General features: G+C 40.3%; 3 protein-coding genes across 4 annotated transcripts; 1 reads left to right on the forward strand and 2 right to left on the reverse strand.

Moving 5' to 3' along the window:
* Nucleotides 1-110: 110 nt before the first annotated feature.
* On the reverse strand, nucleotides 111-6,098 carry degs2 (delta(4)-desaturase, sphingolipid 2). The gene is made up of 3 exons (XM_069536054.1): nucleotides 5,932-6,098; nucleotides 2,355-3,097; nucleotides 111-1,502 (listed from the first exon to the last, which is right to left on the reverse strand). Exons 1-3 carry the CDS (start codon nucleotides 6,074-6,076, stop codon nucleotides 1,359-1,361), a joined length of 1,032 nt encoding a protein of 343 aa, XP_069392155.1. The 5' UTR covers nucleotides 6,077-6,098; the 3' UTR covers nucleotides 111-1,358.
* Nucleotides 6,099-7,479: 1,381 nt separating this feature from the next.
* On the forward strand, nucleotides 7,480-12,145 carry yy1a (YY1 transcription factor a). The gene is made up of 5 exons (XM_020085033.2): nucleotides 7,480-8,255; nucleotides 10,016-10,166; nucleotides 10,429-10,489; nucleotides 10,717-10,875; nucleotides 11,043-12,145. Exons 1-5 carry the CDS (start codon nucleotides 7,769-7,771, stop codon nucleotides 11,223-11,225), a joined length of 1,041 nt encoding a protein of 346 aa, XP_019940592.1. The 5' UTR covers nucleotides 7,480-7,768; the 3' UTR covers nucleotides 11,226-12,145.
* An 83-nt stretch (nucleotides 12,146-12,228) lies between these two features.
* tpp1 (tripeptidyl peptidase I) lies at nucleotides 12,229-19,023 on the reverse strand. Of its 2 annotated transcripts, none has more exons than XM_020085032.2 (13): nucleotides 18,942-19,023; nucleotides 18,549-18,623; nucleotides 17,674-17,813; nucleotides 17,339-17,489; nucleotides 16,579-16,700; nucleotides 16,288-16,451; nucleotides 15,979-16,177; nucleotides 15,709-15,897; nucleotides 15,073-15,142; nucleotides 14,769-14,889; nucleotides 14,530-14,691; nucleotides 14,284-14,409; nucleotides 12,229-13,591 (listed from the first exon to the last, which is right to left on the reverse strand). In XM_020085032.2, exons 1-13 carry the CDS (start codon nucleotides 18,950-18,952, stop codon nucleotides 13,451-13,453), a joined length of 1,671 nt encoding a protein of 556 aa, XP_019940591.2. In that variant the 5' UTR covers nucleotides 18,953-19,023; the 3' UTR covers nucleotides 12,229-13,450. The 2 variants fall into 2 exon arrangements, with proteins under 2 accessions (XP_019940591.2, XP_019940590.2); XM_020085031.2 differs by having other exon boundaries at nucleotides 18,549-18,626; nucleotides 18,942-19,022.
* Nucleotides 19,024-19,588: the final 565 nt, after the last annotated feature.

Genomic DNA, 19,588 nt, shown 5'->3' on the forward strand with positions numbered 1-19,588 from the left:
GTGTGTGTCTGTCAGTGTGTCAGTGTGAGCATATGTTGTTCAAAAAGAAAAGTTCACATCTGAAGTTCAAATACAAACAGACACACGACAAATCAACCACAAACATCATCCTTATTTTACTGTTTTATATCTCTTATAGACAATTAAATAGAAACATCAGATCATTGTTATCAATCACAACACATAGATAATATTGTTTATACAATGGACCAAAAAAAGAACGAACACCATACAATACCAGAGCTCTGCAGGAACTTCTACTGAGGAGAACAATGTCATGAGTCGGACGTGTTGATTTGATTTTTTGTAGACTGTGCCACCATTTAATGTGGTATTCTATAAACTTACTAAAAATATAGTGCACAACCTTAGCAGCACAGATCTTCTTATATTTCATGACTATAACAAACTACAGCCTGAAAAAATACAACAGATCATTCATCAGTCCACAGTCTCCAAAAACAAACACTTAAAACTCATCCAACTGGATTTTATTTTGCATTGTAGGTTGTTTCTGTTATTTTGTCCATTCCCTGTCGACAGAATCAAACCGTTCACAGTAGAATGGGGCATCACTGAAGAAAACGCTCTTCTCACTGAAAGGTAAGTTTCAACGCTCATTTTCCACCTTAGCACCGTTCTCTGCGCGTTGGAAGTTAAAGTGTATTTGGAGATCCGCGAGGCTGAGTGAGCCTTTTTATTCTCACATTCAGAGATTGCTGAAGGGGCCTGATGTAACGCTGCCAGGCAGGAGAGGAATTGACAGCTCTGTAAAACTGCTTGAGAATAAACATGACCATTGTCTTGACAGAAATTAGAAATGTTTATATTCCATATATTATATTACACTGAAAAAAAAACATTGTTTACCAACTGTAAAAAGAAATACTTTGGTTGCAAACACACAAAAGGTTATTTTTTAATGATTAATTGTATTTGTATAACTTTTACTTTGAAGAAAGAAAGACATTTGTGTTGTAAGTTGGGAAACAATTTGATTTTGTCAGTGAATTATCAGAATTATTCTATTTTCTTTTGCCTTTCTCAGTGATGTCAGGGCACGAGAAAACAGTCCAGCTCTTTATTGCAGGAATAAAAAGTCTGAATAAATAACGGAGCACTGGATGTGCATGCTGATTTCCATTAACTATATATGCAAGTGACATGTGCACATTATTTTCCATATCGTGACATACAGGGCTAATTTAAGATGTGAATGCCCAACAAATCACATGAATACATACAGTCACAACCACGCTAAGTGGAAAAACCTTTAAACTAGAGAATATGACATTTCATTGTGGTCCTTCTTTTTAAACAATTGAAATTCACATTCCTGTTTGTCATCAGTCACAGATCTACTCCTGCTTGCTCAGCTTGTACTCCCGCTTGATTCTGGCATAGGGGCCGATGCTGTCATCGAACACAAAGTCCCATAATACCCGGGTCCAGGAAGTGTGTTGAGGCAGGGAGTTGTAATACTCTGCTGCGATTTTCTTGACCTGCATACAACAAATACATGAAAGACAATTCGTGAGAATAAGAGGTTAGAGTAGGATAAGGATGCAGCATTACATGAAATATACTGGACAGAAATTTGGTGAAAACATGAAGTGTGGGTCCTGTCAAAGCCTTTTTCACTGTCTTAAACATTGTGAGAGAGAGCATTGGGTAACCTTTCCCTTGATTTCTTCTTCGAATAACTTATGAATCTCGATAATAAATAATCCAGCACATTTAGGGAACTGATATTTGTGAGTGTGTGCAATTTGGTGCAGAGCCAAATAAAAATCTAGAAGGTGGTTTGGGCCTTGGTGGGGGTGTGCACTCTACTCTGTGCCATTTTAGTTCAACGTCACACCTTATTTCCCTAAGAAAATCAGATAAAAGCTGACTGAGGCAGACATTTTACTGCTTTGTTGAGCAGGAGCCTTTTGTGTATTTTTCTGTGTAACTTAAAACAAAATCATGAAAATACTGTATATCCCCTTGATTGTATAAAAGTCATTTTTTTCTAAACACAGACAAACTAAAGCAATATCAACTCTGTTAGAAACAAACATAACTCAATTTCCAAACTGGATTCCCTTGAATCCCCTCATCCAGATACATAACCTGTGTTTTTCATTTGATTCGTATCTGCAGTCTATAGAAGAGAATGTGACATGTGGGGTTCAGCTTGTGCTGATACCTTTTTTTGTTTAGACTCTGACAGAGGCCTGTCTTATCTGCAAACGCCTGGAGGAGATGTTGTGTTGTAACGCTGGACTAATAATAGCCTCAGGGAGGGTAAACAAATGGCCTGACCTTTGGTAATTGTACAGTCATGATTTATCACAGTAGCATCAGCTCACCTGAGGTAATTTACTGCCAGGTATGCTGGGGAAGTCGTGGTGCTCCATGTGATAGCCCACATTGAAGGTGATCAAGTTCAGTGGTCCATAGTAAGAATAGGTCTCGTGCCCCTTCAGGAACATGTAATGCTCAGCTATGAAATGTCCAGAGATAGGATGCAGTCCCATACACAGGATGGATCCTGCAATGAGGTAAACGATGGGCTTCAGCCCCCATAGATAATAGATGATTAAATCTGCCACGAGCTGCACCACCGCGTTCTGGATCTCCAGCTGACCCACTGGTTTAGGATTGACCAGCAACGGGCGCAGGGCGTAAAAAAGCGGCTGGAGGAAGAGCCACAGGACCTTCCTGGCTGGGGTGCAGAAGAACCATCCCTCTAAGTCTGTGGGGATGTCTACATCCAGCTGGTCGACTCCCAGATAGCGATGGTGGTCGATGTGATACTTCTTGAAGGAGGCGGAGTAGGGCAGGCCGATGGGCAGGTTGGCCCACATGGCGAACCAGCGGTTCCACTTGGCCAGCTTGTTGCCAAAGGCCACGTTGTGAGAGATGTCGTGGATGGCTAGAGTCAGAGAGTGGTTGATGCAGCCTCCAAAGGCGTAAGCCCAGAAGAAGATCCACTTCCAGGAGAGGGTGTGGACCAGGTAGCAGGCCAGGAGCTGGGTTAGGACCATGCCTGATACCACCCACTTCAGCTGGGGGTCCGGACCCATCAGGGACTTGATCTCTGGATATTTGGCTTAGGAGAGAGAGGCAGGAAGAAGAGGGATGAAATTGGGCATGGTTGGAGAGTCAAAGATAGCAGAAAAAAAGGGAAGTAGTCAGAGCAATTAAAGGTTCCGAAAAAAGGTAGAGGGTTAAAAAGAAGGCAGTAGAGGTAACCAAATGAAAAAGTGGAAGTTATGTAAAGGCTACATAGAAATTAAAAGAAGCAAAGTATCTATCATACAGCAGAGAAAGTGGTATGTATGTATGTTTATTGTGTTTGTAGGTGTATGTATCATTTTGTTGCGCTGTGACTCGACACTTTGAATCTCAAATAACACAATCAAGCATGCTGTGAGGTGCGAGTGCTTCTCCTGGGAGTAGCCTGCTGACAAAAGTCACTTTTAATTGGCAGAGGTGTTGTTTTGCTGAGGGACATGAAACTCTGAGAGATACGAACTCGAAAGATCTTTACAACACAATCTGCTCATACAGGATGTGTTTTGAATGTATGCCTCTTTGCTTTCAGCTCATTTGTAAATGACCTGATGCAAATTGGAGTCACCTAGCAACTAAAGGACAGCATCACCAGACGTTATGACTTCTCTGCAACATGTGGCTCTCCCCTTTACCGTCCACACCCTCTTTATTCAGTTAAACTTTTAAAACAATATTTGCTGTGAGAAGGTCAGTTTTTTATTCTGCAGGAACATTTCATCTCATGCATCAGGTCCTCATGTCATTTTATCATTTACTCCGATGGTTTCACAGCTTACGCAAAGCACACAAAGTTAAATCAATAACCAGACACCATAAAAGAAATTGTTGAAACTGCTTAAAGCTGCAGAGCCATCACTGGATGACAATGTCCATGTCACAGAGAAAACAAGTCATTTTATTCACATACTGTACCATACTCAGGTTTCAGCCTCAGGTTTCAACCAGGAACCAATCTGAGAATCAGCTGCGTCCTACAAAGCGTCCATTAAAACACAAAGCTAAAGTTTTCCAGAAAAGCTTAGCACGGACGATCCTAATGCAAGGTAACAGGAACCAAATCATTTTCAACGTTCTTCTCCTGAGTACAGAATATGTCGAGCCGACACCGCACTCATCAGATAACGAGCCATTAAATTCATGAAACCGCCTGTCAATCAAAACACGCCACAGGATGATGTGAAAGCGTGTGACCTTTGACATTCTCGCCTCTGAGGGCGAGGCAGAGGGTGATTAAAACAAACAAATGCTTTAATAATTCAAGGCCTGGTGGTGTCAAACATCTATTCACCCTCTGGACCCTTCTTTCACACCAGAGCAATCATGCGACTGATGGACAAAGCCGGGATCAAATATACATCAACAGCTTAAGAAAGTTTTTATACTGAATGACATGATGGATCAAATAGTAAAAAGTGCCTGTTTTTCCATAGGGATTTCATATCCTTGAAATGAAGTAAGAAAATATGAAGGATGATAATATAAATATCCTCTTTTCCATAAAGAAGAAGGATTATTTGTCTCAGGGATCTACCCAGATCCCCTGACTCTTAACAAAGCCTCTGTCCTCACTTGATGCATGCCATTGTGTCTCTGTGTTTGTCATGAGCAGAGAATGTGTCTCGTTACCTAGCGAGACCAGAGGCATTGTCAGCTGCACCTGCTATCAACAGAAAGTCACAGAGTGAAAAGAGAAGACCAGAGCAGAGGGGCAGGGGGCTGGTTTACACAAAAGTCAACAGGTTCAGGCCTTGTGTGAAACATTTCAAGCAACAGAGACAGAGACACTACACCTGAAATAATAATTATCCCTAAAACGTTGACTTTATTACGTCTTACATTTCCATGTAACTTTATTGCACAAGTTCAATGTAAAGGGTCAGATTTAATGAAGAGTTTCTATCATGTTCTGTTGGTGTCAATAAACCAAATAACTCCAGAATGATTCGACTAAATAAAATTAAACTCATACATAGAACTTTTGTTTAACATATATGTTTACATACAAGTTTAACTTTGACATTAAACTGGTGTTTAATGAATATATTTGTATAAGTTTGATTAAATAAACTTAAACTTATACATAAAAACTTGAGTTAAATGTGTATATATATATATATATATATATATATACACAACTTTGATTAAATAAACTTGAGCTTACACATAACACGTGTTCAATATATATACATATATATATATATATTTACGTACACATTTAATTTTATTTCATCAAATCATTTGATTCGCACTAACTCAACATGAATGAAAACTCTCCATTGAATGTGACCCTTTACATTGCTTATGTAAAGTAACACATGACATGTAAAGTTGGATGAATATGTAATTTGATTACATAAAATCAACGGTTTTAGCATGATTATTTTTTAAAGTATCTACAGTCTCTTTCTAGTAGGAAGAGACTTAAATTTCAAAAGAAACATGAAAATATTAATGCAACGAAGTTAATGGACATTCTTTGAAATGTAAATTGATTTACATCCAATTTTTCATACTTAAAAATATACTGTCCTATGAGAATATTTCTACTTGCACTAATAGATTAGTTTAATTGTACTCGGTAATATGTAACCCACATTGGTGTGTGTGTGTGTGTGTGTGTGTGTGATTTATTCCACTGTCTGTTTCTGCTCTTCCACTGCATCCATTGTGGACAGAGTTTACCAACGGCTAGTAAACAGGTTTAACCGGCTGCGATCTTATAGTGAGACACACACACACCCCGCACACACGCGCGCACACACACACACACACACACACATACAGTCCAACTTACTACTCAAGCTAAGCAGAAACTCAGCATGTCTCTCTCTTCTCTCAGTGATGTTGGATTGTGCTTCATGTTCTTACCCAGTATCTCTTTTCTCCTGGACGTGTGCGGCTGATCGTTGTAGACCCATTCAAAGTCTCCTCTTCCACCTGTCTTCCCCATGGCTTCTCCTCTGTGAGTGTGTGTGTGTGAGAGTGTGTGTGAGGCTGTGAGGCGTTGTGTCATCAAACCTTCACAGTATCCGGGCCACACCCACTCACACTGGCTGCAAGGATAAAGGTGTGTCAAGGTGTTAGAATAAGCCCCGCCCCTCCCTGTAAGAAGAGGGAGGTACAGGTGAGTGTGACAATGTGTGTGTGTGTGTGTGTGTGTGTGTGTGTGTGTGTGTGTGTGTGTGTGTGTGTGTGTGTGTGATGAAGAAAAGAAAATACTCTCTCTATACACTGTGTTTATTGACAAGATCAGCAAGTTATGTGTTTGTTTGTTTTACCAGTATCCAGCACGTGTTTACTGTTTTATGTATTTTAACTATGTAAGATATGTTAAATATTAGTGGAATTACTTTAAGTGACACCACTTGTGTTGAACCTTCCCCCCTGACAACTACGGATACAGTGAAGTACCTGCTACGATGGCTTACTCTCACAAAAGTGTTGTGTCTCTTCAGGATAAAAAATTCTAAACTGTCAAGTTTGATTAGAGTTTGGCAACGAAACAGAATGAATAATTATCGAAATATAACGTTTATCAATAGCAATATAACTAAGACTCGATATGTATTAATATATTGCTTATGTTTTGTGCAAGCACAGTGAGGAGGTATAACACATAATTGATCTACGTCAGATTTATAATGTTATATATTATGTATCACCAAGCCGTAGTATTGATTCATTTTGATCAACAATCGATTTTATTCTCAAGAAAAAGAAGCCAAGAGGCTTGTTCCTTTGTTTCTCCTTTGAATAATATCAACTGAATATGATCTGTTTTTTATATCTTTGTTCAGTGTAAAGCAGTGATATGAACATGTTGCATTTGACTGAGAAATTAGTATTGCACTTTATCGATTTTCTGACATTATATAGACCACACAATTAATTCATCGACTTAGAAATACAACTTTTAATATCAAAACACTTTAATTTACAATTATGTATTAAAAATAAAGTATTGCAATTGTTTGTCTTTATTTACATCACTTTTAAGTTTTCAGACATGTTATTTTGAAGCATTAATATATATTATGATTAATATGACCATGTGAAAATGTGGATTTTACCTCATAAATAAATAAGCATGTATTTCTCTTTGAATCTGCTTAACATATTACCAGGACGGAGCTGCCATCCATGGAGGACCTCTACACCCAGCGGTGTAGGAAGAAGAGCAACCAGATCATTAAAGACCCCGATCACCCAAACCACAAACTGTTCTGCCTGCTGCCATCTGGCCAACAGTAACCCAGCATCCGGGCCCGCACCACCAGGCTCAGAGACAGTTTCATCCCCCAGGCCATAAGACTTTTAAACTCCTCCCATCTGCCATAATTTGTCTCTCTGCACTTTACAATAGTTGCAGTACTTTTTTAATTCATATATTCTATTTCATTTTTTATATTTTATATTCTTTTTTTTTTTTTTCTTGTATAATTTCTGAGCCTGGGACTCAAGCATTTCATTGCCAGCAACTTCTAAATGTAATTGTTGTGCATATGACAACAAACCCTTGAATCTTGACTTCCTGCTCAGTTCAACAGTCCCCTGGTCCCAAATCACGCGAGACTTGATATGTGGAGCATTGTGGCGACGAGAGTTGAGAGGAGTGGAGTTGTTGACGGAGAGGGAGGAGGAAGGCTGCGAGGAGAAACACTGGAAACAAAACAGCACTTAAACAGGAGGAAACACCATAATAAACATGGCGTCGGGGGACACCCTGTACATAGAGACGGACGGGTCGGAGATGCCTGCGGAAATAGTGGAATTACACGAAATCGAAGTAGAGACAATCGAGACAACAATAGTTGGAGATGACGGCGAACACCAGCCGATGATTGCGTTACAGCCGCTGGACGATCCGGACTCGATCCACCCGCACCAGGAGGTGATTTTAGTGCAGACCAGGGAGGAGGTGGTGGGAGAGGATGACTCCGAGCTGCACACGGAGGACGGGTTCGAGGATCAGATCCTCATCCCAGTGCCCGCCGTGGAGGAGGACTACATCGAGCAGACGCTGGTCACTGTGGCCGGGAAGAGCTCGGGCCGGATGAAGAGGGCTGGCAGCGGCAAGAAAGCGGGCAAAAAGAGCTACCTGAGCGGGGGAGAGATGGGCCGAAAGTGGGAGCAGAAGCAGGTCCAGATCAAGACTCTTGAGGGGGAGTTTTCCGTCACTATGTGGGCATCGGGTAAGTTCAGAGTCCGGAGTGAATTCCTGCTTCGCTTTGTTCGCAGTGTGTTCGCCGTGCGACGGGGCCCGGCCGGGGCCTTGTGCTCCGCCAAAGTGCGGACGATTCCCCCGCTCCGAACCACTTAAAACCCCATTTGGAATGTTTTTGTTTTTATGGGAAGCCATGTTTTATGTGTCGATGGGCGCCGCCATATTTCCCCGGTCGAGAAAGTATGGCGGCCCGAAAAAATGGCGTTTATTTGGCCGACGAAGATGGCGGCTAGTGTGGGAGCGGGTGCAGCTGGATCCGCGAGGAGGAGGCCGCTGTGGCGCAGTTCACTTCTACTGAGCGGCCCGAGGTGGTGCCTTCAGGAACCGCTCATACTTTACACCACCGAGGCAGTAAACGCACCACAGCTAGTTTAGTTTTTGAGTATAATGAAGTAAGGTAAAGTGGGTGATGTGTTTAAAGTAAATGTTTCCTCTCATCGCAGTGCTGCTCTTCAGCCACGGAATATATGATTTCATTCTGACGAGGTGTACACAGACGGTTATTTCCTTTTTATATCTGTGGCTGTATAAAACATAGTGCAGTTTAAAATTCATATTCATCTAATTACAATATAAACTAATACATTTTATTTGAATTTGCATTTTTTATATGTATTTACACAAGAAAAGTGGATAATGATTTTAAACTAAGTAGATCCCCTCATTCCGAGTGCTGTTCTTTAATATATATAAATTATATTTAATTTTGTCGAGGTATATGCACAAATTATATAATGGGTAATAATGTGTCAAATATATAAAATGGTGATGGTATGACTTTGTAAAATAGTTTAATCAAAGGCACCAATCATTTTTAAATCTGGTTTTATAGATGCATTGGATGAAGCGTTGCTAAGACCATCATGCAGTTGGTTCCAGAGCTGTGTTGCATGTGTGACCAGAGCAGATCACTTCCTAGTGACCTCAGAGGTCTCCTGCACAGATGTGTGGTGTAATTTGGGGGCAGACATAAAAAAAAAGTATGTGATAAGATATAAAACACTTAATCCCCTTAATGTTTCAAAAAAGTGAATGATACATTTATCATTTTCCCACTATATTTGCTAAAAGAACCACAATCTTAATACCAAAGACAGTGATTCCAATCTCCTGGTCTAAGCCACAGCCCCCCAACATAATGCAATGGAGACACAGGGTAAAAAATAAAAAAATTATTGTGGGGAAAAAATTAAACTGCAAGACTTCATTTGAAACCAGACAGATAAGCACCTTTATTTCTTTTTAATTGTATTTATACATATATATACATTTTTAATTATGATTACCTGTATAAGAGTTGTGAGTACGCCAAGTGGTTTAGTGATTGAGAACGATGTCTATGAATTATAAATCGAACAAGACAGGATTCGGTTTACATCTCCATGTGTATTTTCTGTAATTAGGTGTGGAGTAAACAGAAAGTTTTTAAGAAACAACCCATTTGGTGGCTATGTTTACAATGTGTACTTTAATACATATTTTTATAAACTACTTATGCTTGAGGTTTACTCTTTTTGTAGGAATACTGTTCAGTGTTTGATTAGTTTTGCCTGATTATTTTTGAGAATCTTTTTAGATAGAATCATTTTAATGAAACAAAAGTCAAAACTTTTATCAGTAGTAAAATGGTAACAGTAAAGGGTGATCAAATGGGTTGATCAGACGTTATAAGACATTTAGCTCTAAATGTATTTAATAAGTTCCTTTTGTTCTGTCCGTCTCATTCAGACGACAAGAAGGACATAGACCATGAAGAACAAATCGCAGGAGAGAACTCACCTCCAGATTATTCAGAGTACATGACCGGGAAGAAGCTTCCTCCAGGAGGCATCCCAGGCATCGACCTGTCAGACCCCAAACAGCTGGCAGAGTTTGCACGGTACGTGGTAAAACTGACGATTATGTTCCCTCAAGGCAAATTCACTGGACTGTAATGATGATACCAATGATAATAATAATAATAGCAAGTGTATTCATACAAAAGTTTTATTAACAGAAAATAGGACATATTGAGAGAAGGAGTTGAAAACTGAGGTTTTACAAAGTGATTTAAATTAATGTTAATCAAATCAGTTTTTCAGGAATGTTGACAATTGTCTCAATCATCATCCATAACATTGTCATGTTTACGTCTTTTGCAGAATGAAGCCAAGAAAAGTAAAAGAAGACGATGCACCCAGGACGATAGCTTGTCCACACAAAGTGAGTGCACTGTTGTGTTTGTTATATATGGTGTTGAAAAACTGAATTTTAAATAGACAAACAGCATCGCACACCGTTGTATGTATTTATTATTGATTACTATATTGAGAACATGCAGTATTTATTCATTGGTATAAGGAGCATATCAGCCTTCTACACTGACATGAGCACCTGTCAGGTGAACACGTCCGGAGGGATACATTCTATCTGTTTTATCCCCCTCTCAGGGATGTACCAAGATGTTCAGGGACAACTCAGCGATGAGGAAGCACTTGCATACCCACGGGCCTCGCGTACACGTCTGTGCCGAATGTGGCAAAGCCTTTGTGGAAAGTTCAAAACTGAAGAGGCATCAACTTGTTCACACGGGAGAGAAACCTTTCCAGGTCAGTTCTTTCAATTTTTGTATGCAAGTTAAGCTGCTTGTGCTGTTATAAAAAATCTTGTTATAACCATCTCAAATACAGCATACAATTGAAAAGTGATACCAGTTTCTCTGTGATCAAAGCTGAGACACAACAGCGTTAACTTTGTCTCTCCCTCTCGTCTCTAGTGCACATTTGAGGGCTGTGGCAAACGCTTCTCTCTGGACTTTAACTTGCGCACACATGTGCGTATTCACACTGGAGATCGGCCGTACGTGTGCCCTTTTGACGGCTGCAACAAAAAATTTGCCCAGTCAACCAACCTGAAGTCTCACATCCTCACACATGCCAAAGCCAAAAACAACCAGTGAACTAGGCTGACGACGACAGCGTGAGCACACACCAGAGGATCTGACCTGCAACTCTGCTCCTTGACAGACTGACTAATGTCCCGTGGCCTGCTTTATGACATAAGAAGTCCCCTTTGTATCGTCCCTAGATAAAGGTTTGAACCGAGAAATGACCTTTTCTCAAACTTTTTGATATACACGTGGAGGGTTTGAACAAGGAAATTGTGAGAATCCCAACTCCCTCAGGCCTCCTGCTCAACCATGGCGCTACCTGGATGGAAGAATTTATGGTTTTCTTCTTGTGAAGATGTTAATTCATGGATCTGCACCTAAAAACTTATTTATACCTTAACACAACAAGATAAAAAGGTTTTTGCAATACAAATCAAATTTGCATCGATCCTTAGCAACGACACCTTTTCAATTTTGTACTTCTCCCTGAGTGTGCATATTGTACACTGTTTGACATAAGCTCCGTGGTAACGTGTGTAGTAAGATTGTCCCGGTTTGTTTTACCTGCCCCTTTTCCCTTTATGTGAGTGTGTTTCAAGGGTGGACTGGGTGGTCTTTGCATATTTTCGTTTTGTACGCAATATCAGAATCATGTAGATAATAGCCATGTAATTTTCAATAGTCATCACTGATTAAAAATGTTTTTTCCCCTTGCACTACAAATACAAAAAGCCTTATTTGTCCTGTCACAACCATAGACTGTATATAGGTCACAATTGAATCTCAGACATATTCATAAATTGTTCATAATATTTACTATTTTAATAACTGCAGTCTAGAGACAGCCTGGAGTGTTTGAAGGAACTGTGGTAAGGATATTGGAATAAGGTATGTTTTTCCTTTTCAAAAAGGCTACAAACTATTTATACAATACGAATTTAACATTTTAAACAAACAGCCAATAAAGTCTGATCTGATTTACAGTTAAATGTTGACAGAATGTGTTTCCCCACCACTTTACTTTGCATTTCCTCTTTTTGTTAATGGAAAACAAATCAAGGAAGCAGAAACATATTCTCAAATCTTTATTTCTTCAGTGTACTGCAAATATACAGTTGACATTTTTTAAAACAAGTTTAGCAGCTTCAAAGTGACATCTTGCATCTGTCTGGATGAATTTTAACACATTGTCACTTTAATTATTTCTAGAAATTGGAGGGAACATCAGAACTTGCATTGAAATGTTTTCTTTTAAATTTAATAATTTAATTTCTGTTTAACATTCTTCAGGCCTCTGGTAGAAAAACTCCAGCATCCAGATCAGTTTTCACTTAACTCAGGCTCAACTGACATTTACAAGAGATAAATCCACTTTAATAAATTCCTTTATTCTCAAATAAGAGTGCAGTCAGTCTCCCACATTAAATACATCTGATTTCAGGATTAAAAGATTTTTTTTAAATGAGTGCAACAATGCTGGTGGTCAGAACTGCTGAATCATTAGAACCCACGTGTTGTATACAAGTGAAAGTAAAATCAAGTTTTAAAAAGGTCCTGTAAGTCCTAACATGAAGTATGTTCCCTTAACAGTGCAAATACAAAATTTACTGTTTTAGAATTACATGCAGAGCTAATAATTTTGTGAAATGAAATTTGAAACTGGCTTATCCCTGCAGAGTAACATGGCAAAACAGAAGTTACATGAACTAAAAACCAAATCTGTGTCTATTTATATGAAAAATCTTTGCACCCGTTATATATAGATTTGATTGACATAGAACAAACACTTAATCTAAAAAAAAAAAAACTTAATTTACAGGAAACTGATGTGTGTATTTCAGTTTAATCATCATTTATTTAGGCTTTATGTATGGTGCCCAGCAGAAAACCTATTGCTGTGAATCTAGTAGCATGAATTTAAAGCCTAAGATTGTTGTGAACAAGCATCTGCCTGCAGGTTTGTTTCACTGAGAAATCTGGGTCAGTTAAAATACACTCAACCGCAGAAACTGCAGTGAAGCATTAAAAAAACTAAACACCATCCCTGACCTAAAAATGTCCAAGGCAACAGCTTTAAGCCTTTTAAGGAAAATGAATACATTGATGCAGGAGTTGTGAATCCTTAATTTGATAAAAGTGATTATTAAAAAAAAAAATTAACCTTAAGGGGGAAAAATGACAAAAAAGTCCAAAGCGATGGGCGTACTTTCCCTCCGTTACACCCTGCAATCTTTGGCATCAGGCACCTGGTCAAGAGTCTGGATGTGAGTTCAGTACCTGCTCTCATGAACTGCTCACTCAGCCAGCAGGGCAGCCAGCAGTTCAGGGTAGTTTGGCGTCCCCCAGCCTGTAACAGGGTCCCACGACGGAGCAGCACAGAAACCTTGCCCCTGAACTTGCTCATCCAGACAGCTCAGGTGACAGCCTTCAGTCACCTGGCGATAAGACAGCAAAACATGTAGTGACCAAAACATGAGCACAAAATGTGCTGCAAGAAAGGTTTTCATCTTTTAAACAAAATGCCTCACTGAATAAGATAAATCAAGACATGCTTAACTTCAGAAACATATACGGAAATGAGCGGAGCCTTTTGTTCGTACGCTGTGTTCATTTAGTCCGACTTGTGCAAGTCTTCTGAAAGCTTAGAAATATCGAATACCGAATGTGTTTGTGTTTGTGTGCAATTCCAGTGAGTCGACTGGAATTTCAACAATGTCTTAACTTTTTGAGGAGAGACTTTTGCGAGTTGGTAAGAAATGACAGGCATCTGATGTAACTTAGGGCTCAGAGAAAAACCTTTGCCTTTTTTTGTTTTTAAGAAGAACATTATCACAACCTCCTCCACGGTCAACATGCTTGTTGTTGTCAGAATCTCTCTGCCAACATAAAGGATGAATAGAAGTATGTGGGCAGTTGCTTTGGTTGAAAATGTATCTCCTTGCACAAAGAGGCTGCAAAATAAGGCAGATCTCACTGTGGGGACATTTTCTGTAGCCACGTTAATGAAAAACATAAACTGTGTTCATGTTTTTCATGTATAATGAGAATATATTTATATATATATATATATTTATATATATATTTACATATATAAATATACACACACTTTACTACAGTAATAACTTACATCGAAAAGGGCCTGTCCCTTGAGCTTGTAGAGGCGAGGGTTGAGGAAGCCCAGGACAGGCAGGCCCTTCAGCAGTCGCTGATCATTGATGAGAGACAACATACCTCCGACCACCGGGGTCGACGCCTGGAGGAGCGATCAACACATGAGAGACGTGAACAAGCTATGGACACAGCATAGTTACGGCTGTACACATTGAACCTCTCTGTCAATTCTCTGTTCTGTAACAGTGTGATGTGTTTTTACCGAGGTGCCAGACACCCATGGGACAGGCACTCTGTTGATGACCACCCAGTAATTATCAGACAGGGCAGCCATGTCTGGATAGGCCCTGCCGCTGATGTTGTAGTATAAAGGAGGAGGAAGGGTTGCTGCTGCAGTCTTTAGATACCCCTCCACTGCACTGACCTGTGGGAACACAAATACACAACATAAACCACACAGCCTGTAAGAGCATAGCATTAAAAAAGCTAGTGATTTAGTACCTGGTAGTCGGGCATCTTGAAGACGTTGCTGAAGCCTCCTCCACTGATGTAATCTGTGACCTCATATGAGAGCTTGAATGGGTTCTTGAATGAGGTTCCTCCAACTGTAGTAACATACGGGCTGAGAACAAGAAACAGGATTGGAAGCATTAGATGTTTGGTAGATTTTATAAACATTTTCAAGGCTACATTTTTGTCCAGTTTTTCATTTTCTTAAACTTCATATTTTATGTATTTGTAGATTCTGATATGAATAATAAAAAAAGAAAGTAGACCAGGTCGAGTTCTAGTTGATGAGATTTACCTTGAGGCTGGGAAACTGGGCCTGAAGGAGTTTTGGTCTCCCAAATGTTTACAGCCAGCACCACTGTCACCTGAACGTGAAACAAGGTGGTGCAACATGTATTCATATTCATCTTATTGTGTTTGATTTCTGTTGTTAGTTATGGCAAAGAGTAAGACGACGCCATCATGGGAGGGAGAGGATGAGAAAGTAATATAATGACAAAGCCACAGAAAGGAAACACTTCCCAAAAGGACCAAGGCCATTTCACTTTTGTAACATCAGCTGCCTTTACAGCTTAAGTTCCTCATATTTTGGAACAGTGTCTCGTACCAGCGAACACAGGAACCGGTTCGTCAATGATCTGATCATATGGATTAAAAACAAAACCAGACAGTTTGCAGTCTACTAATGAAGCTGCATTTAAATACACTAGATCTGGATTTTTAATTTGGATCTGCACCAAATTGCTCACACTCATGAATATCAGCCTCATAAATATACATGAAATATACCCAGCAAACAAACCAATCAACAAATGCAGGGGTGCAAACATATCTCCTTGGCGGAGGAAACTAGAAACAACAACCGATGTAAGATGAGTGAGAAAAAATGACACAATTAGATTTTTACTCTTTACAGCCACAAATCACTGACCTGAAGCAAAGAGCAGAGAGATCCCCCTGACACCAGCCTTCATGAACTCTGTGTTGATGCGCATCATGTAGGCAGTAGACAGGCTGTCTTCATCATCACCATAGCTGATTGTGTGAACCCAGGGCAGACCAGACATGTTGCTGAGCAGGACCATCCACTGGAGGAACGGCTCCTGAGACTCATGACGGCCTGAGGGAGGATGAGTAAATACTGATATTTCACTTCTGTGTGAAAATGGGACAAGATGCACACGCAGCCTCTCCTACACACCTGGGTTGGTGAAGACCCACGTGGAGATGTTCGCCCCCGTGCTCATGATGTACTCTACATCCAGACTGGCCTCTATGCCGGCCTTGCCTCTTCCTTGGGTGCCTACAACTCGATCCACGTGAGACAGATGCTGGAAGCCTCTTCCAAACACGCTCATGAACTCAGTCAGGTCTGCAGGGTGATAATACTGCTCCAAGAACTAACAGAGACAAACATGAAATACCAAAGTGAGACAGTTGTTGTGAGCTTTATATGTCTGGACCAATTCGTGCATGTTTAACACTCGAGCAGAGGATGAGCAGGACATACCTGAGCCACAGCCTGGCTGTTGTTCTGACCTGTTCCCACATCAGCTGCTGTGAGGTTATAGCAAGCTCTCAAGATGGCAGGAGTAACTCCCAGGTGGACCCCTCCCACAGACGGCCGTTTACTGAGGTCCTGTCCTTTGGGAGGGAGGCGATGAAGCCCTCCAACTGTGGAAAGGAAAAGAAGTCAGTCCATCCAGTGACGTTTGCTCTCAATAATAGCATCTTCTCATCTAAATATACAAAGATTCTAGATTACACACAAATGTTTTACAGTTGAAGAAATGCTCCTCACCAAAGTCAAGGTGCTGGTGAATATCATCGTGAACAGAGTACGGAGCCGACGACCTCACAAGAGATTGTCCTTTTCTGACGTAACGATGGAACCTGCTTCCTGGAAGCAAAGTCTCTGCAACTCTAAATACACCAACCACATGAAAACTATTATTATTTACTATTCACTCCTACAACATGCACACATACACAACAAGTGAGCCCATGTGAGAATACATCAGACAGAAGATGCCGACAAAGATGTCAACTTGGAAGACAACAAGATTTAAGAGCTTTTGGTGAATTAGGCCAATCACCTGTTTAAATGTGCTGTAAAAGAAAAACATGTCATCTCTGCAGCAGAATGTATAAGTCATGTGCTGCCTCCTGCATGCTCTACCCAGTCGCCACCCCTTGTCTGAAAATCTCCAGGAAAACGCTGGAGATTTTCCTGTCGCTGTGAAAACACCTGACCCAAATATTCTCCTGCTGTGTTCTTCATATGTGAGAATGCTCCAGAAAATGTCCAGACCTAATTGTGCAGACATCCTGGTGTCGAAACATTGCTTTGGTTTAGGGTCAGAATTGCAAAAGTCTGAAGCACAAACTTATTTTGATTTCAACCATGAAACCACAGAAAGAGGAAGAACCTCAGGAGAAGAGCACGGCCTCTGCATGATTCACACACAGAGAGTGCAGAAGCAGAAAAGCCTTTTTGTCTTGTAACTGTGTCAAGAGCAAGTGAAACACATTGTTAGGTAAGCAGAAGAAAAGATGCTTACTCTGCAGTCATCGTGCACTGCAAAAAATCCTGAGTTCTAACAGTCAGGCAGTTTGTAATCCCATGACTCTGCAGCCAGTGACGCACCACCTTGTGGGTCACTTCAGACGGACGCACGAGGGACGCGACTTCCTCCAGGGTGAGGTATTTACCTGTGGAGTTCAGAGAAGAAACTGTCAGAAAAGAAGGCAAAGCTCAAAGTTGTCTTTTTAGTTAATAGCAGTTAAGATCACATTCATGTGATTTGCAGAATATTTTAAACAAAACAGACGTAGAAATAAGTAGATTTGAAAATTCATGCAGATTTGATCTTTTAGTAACTTCAGGTCACCCTACCATACTGAGCCGAGTCAGGGTCTGACACCAGTCGGAGTTTTTCCTCCAGCAGATGAACGTTCTGCTGCTTCAGGGCAAAGGTCAGCTCCAGCTGCTTGGCAGGATCAACCCGACCGGCATGACTCCAGTCCTCTGGTATCCTGAAGAAAGAGGAAAAACATTCCATGATCTTTCACTCAGAGCAGCGCCCATGTTTCTCAACAGTGTCACAACAATTGTCTGTCTTCTGATTAGATACAGCAGCTGGGCAACCTGTTGAACTTTCAGCAGACAATCACTTTGTTGAGATTCTACAATGAAATGAGGCTTCATGCAGATTTTTCAATTAAATGGATCATACAGCTTTAGTTCACACATTTGCTATTCGCCAACACATGTGCCAGTCCTACAGTAAGTGCTTAAAGTTTATTTATCCAACAGTTTCATAATGGTTTTATCTTGTCCTTCAGTAAATACTATTTACAATTGTTTTTGGTCTGACATTTAGGTGGCTGTGGCTCAGGGGGTACAGTGGGTCTGTCTGCTAACCAGAACGTTGTCAGTTCAATCCCCTTTCCCTTAGACAAGAGAGTGTGTGTGATAGAGAAAGCTCTGCACATAGATGCACAGTATAAATGTGTGTATGGCAAAACGGCTGTAGTTGTCATCAAGATTAGAAAAGACCATTTACCATTTCATTTATTCTGTCATTCAGTTAATGCTATTGACAGGGTTTTTATTCTATCATTCAGTTAACGGTATTAAAAAAACGCTTTCTCCTTCATATTGACCCACATTGTACTTTTGTGCTGTGAAGACAGAGTATCTAAAAACAAAGAAAGTGAATGGATATGAATCACTACATGACACAGACATAAGAAAGTTAGTTTGCTCACAGGACATCTTGGTCATATTCCAGATATCCACACCGGACCAGGGAGATGAATAACCAGGGGATGGACAGAGTCAAACTGCTGGAAGGAAAAACAACATGTTAGTGGAAGAAAAAGCTTCACAAACCGGAAACACACGTCAAAACACGAGTGTGGTTTTCTTACTGCACAACAACAGACAGTTGGTCTCAGCCACAGCAGCTTTAGGTTGTGTGAACACTGTAACCTGCCATGTTAGCATCAGCAGCTAGTTCTGATCTAGGTCATCACAAACTGAGACAACACAACGGAAGCTACGTTAACAGAGGGAAACGCTTCCTGGCTTCCTTTTATTCCCCGAGTGTGTCCGGAGGAAACGACCAGGACAAATAAACAGTGTTTGAAACCATCACTCACATCGTGTTCATCGTGTCCTCCGCTGCCGCTGAGCTCAGCTGCTGTGTCTCTGCCGCACACACGCCTGAGGACGCAGCGGTCATGTGACACGTCGTCACGTGATCTCTGTTTTTCAACACGAGCCAAATATAACTTTATGTAAATTGTCTATGTAAGTCACATTTTATTATTTTAATGTAAAAGATATACACGTTTTTATACAGAATACAAATATACCATGTTTACATTTGGCTTCTTTAAATTTACAAAGCATCAATGAATAAAAATTTAAAAGATTAATATTACATCTGAGAGTATGTTATTTAAATACGTTTAAGATCTTTCTCTGGTCAAACCCAATATATTTTATAAAATACTCAACCTAAATCTTTTATCTCTGGAAAGAAATCCACAGTGAAATTCAAAATGATCTTGCAGCGAGTTTAATTTAAAGATCCTCGTGGGTCGTATAAGTATGGAGTTGTGTTCATTCTTTGAAGTTTTTAATTTGTGATATAAATTTGGATTCTCATCCCAATTCTACTGAAACATGACCAACAACAAATGCTCCTGGTTCGATCCAGTACAAATCCAATTTGTGCATCATAGAGAGAGACATCGTCTAAATGACATCCATGGTAGATTCAGGAAAGACCCTCCTCATCCTC

This window comes from Paralichthys olivaceus, chromosome 12 (assembly GCF_024713975.1).
Source record: "Paralichthys olivaceus isolate ysfri-2021 chromosome 12, ASM2471397v2, whole genome shotgun sequence".
Lineage (NCBI taxonomy): Eukaryota > Metazoa > Chordata > Actinopteri > Pleuronectiformes > Paralichthyidae > Paralichthys > Paralichthys olivaceus.

What these genes read in the sequence shown, in the direction of transcription:
- degs2 (XM_069536054.1), bottom strand. Translation starts at nt 6,076, where the DNA reads ATGACACAACGCCTCACAGCCTCACACACACTCTCACACACACACACT. An exon ending in CAGGAGAAAAGAGATACTGG is followed by an intron (nt 3,098 to 5,931) that starts GTAAGAACATGA and finishes CTCTCTCCTAAG; the next exon opens with CCAAATATCCAGAGATCAAG. An exon ending in CTGGCAGTAAATTACCTCAG is followed by an intron (nt 1,503 to 2,354) that starts GTGAGCTGATGC and finishes TGTTGTATGCAG; the next exon opens with GTCAAGAAAATCGCAGCAGA.
- tpp1 (XM_020085031.2), bottom strand. An exon ending in CCCTGACTCGGCTCAGTATG is followed by an intron (nt 17,490 to 17,673) that starts GTAGGGTGACCT and finishes TGAACTCCACAG; the next exon opens with GTAAATACCTCACCCTGGAG. An exon ending in CTCTCTGCTCTTTGCTTCAG is followed by an intron (nt 15,143 to 15,708) that starts GTCAGTGATTTG and finishes TTTCACGTTCAG; the next exon opens with GTGACAGTGGTGCTGGCTGT.
- yy1a (XM_020085033.2), top strand. Translation starts at nt 7,769, where the DNA reads ATGGCGTCGGGGGACACCCTGTACATAGAGACGGACGGGTCGGAGATG. An exon ending in CGTCACTATGTGGGCATCGG is followed by an intron (nt 8,256 to 10,015) that starts GTAAGTTCAGAG and finishes CGTCTCATTCAG; the next exon opens with ACGACAAGAAGGACATAGAC. An exon ending in CAGCTGGCAGAGTTTGCACG is followed by an intron (nt 10,167 to 10,428) that starts GTACGTGGTAAA and finishes CGTCTTTTGCAG; the next exon opens with AATGAAGCCAAGAAAAGTAA.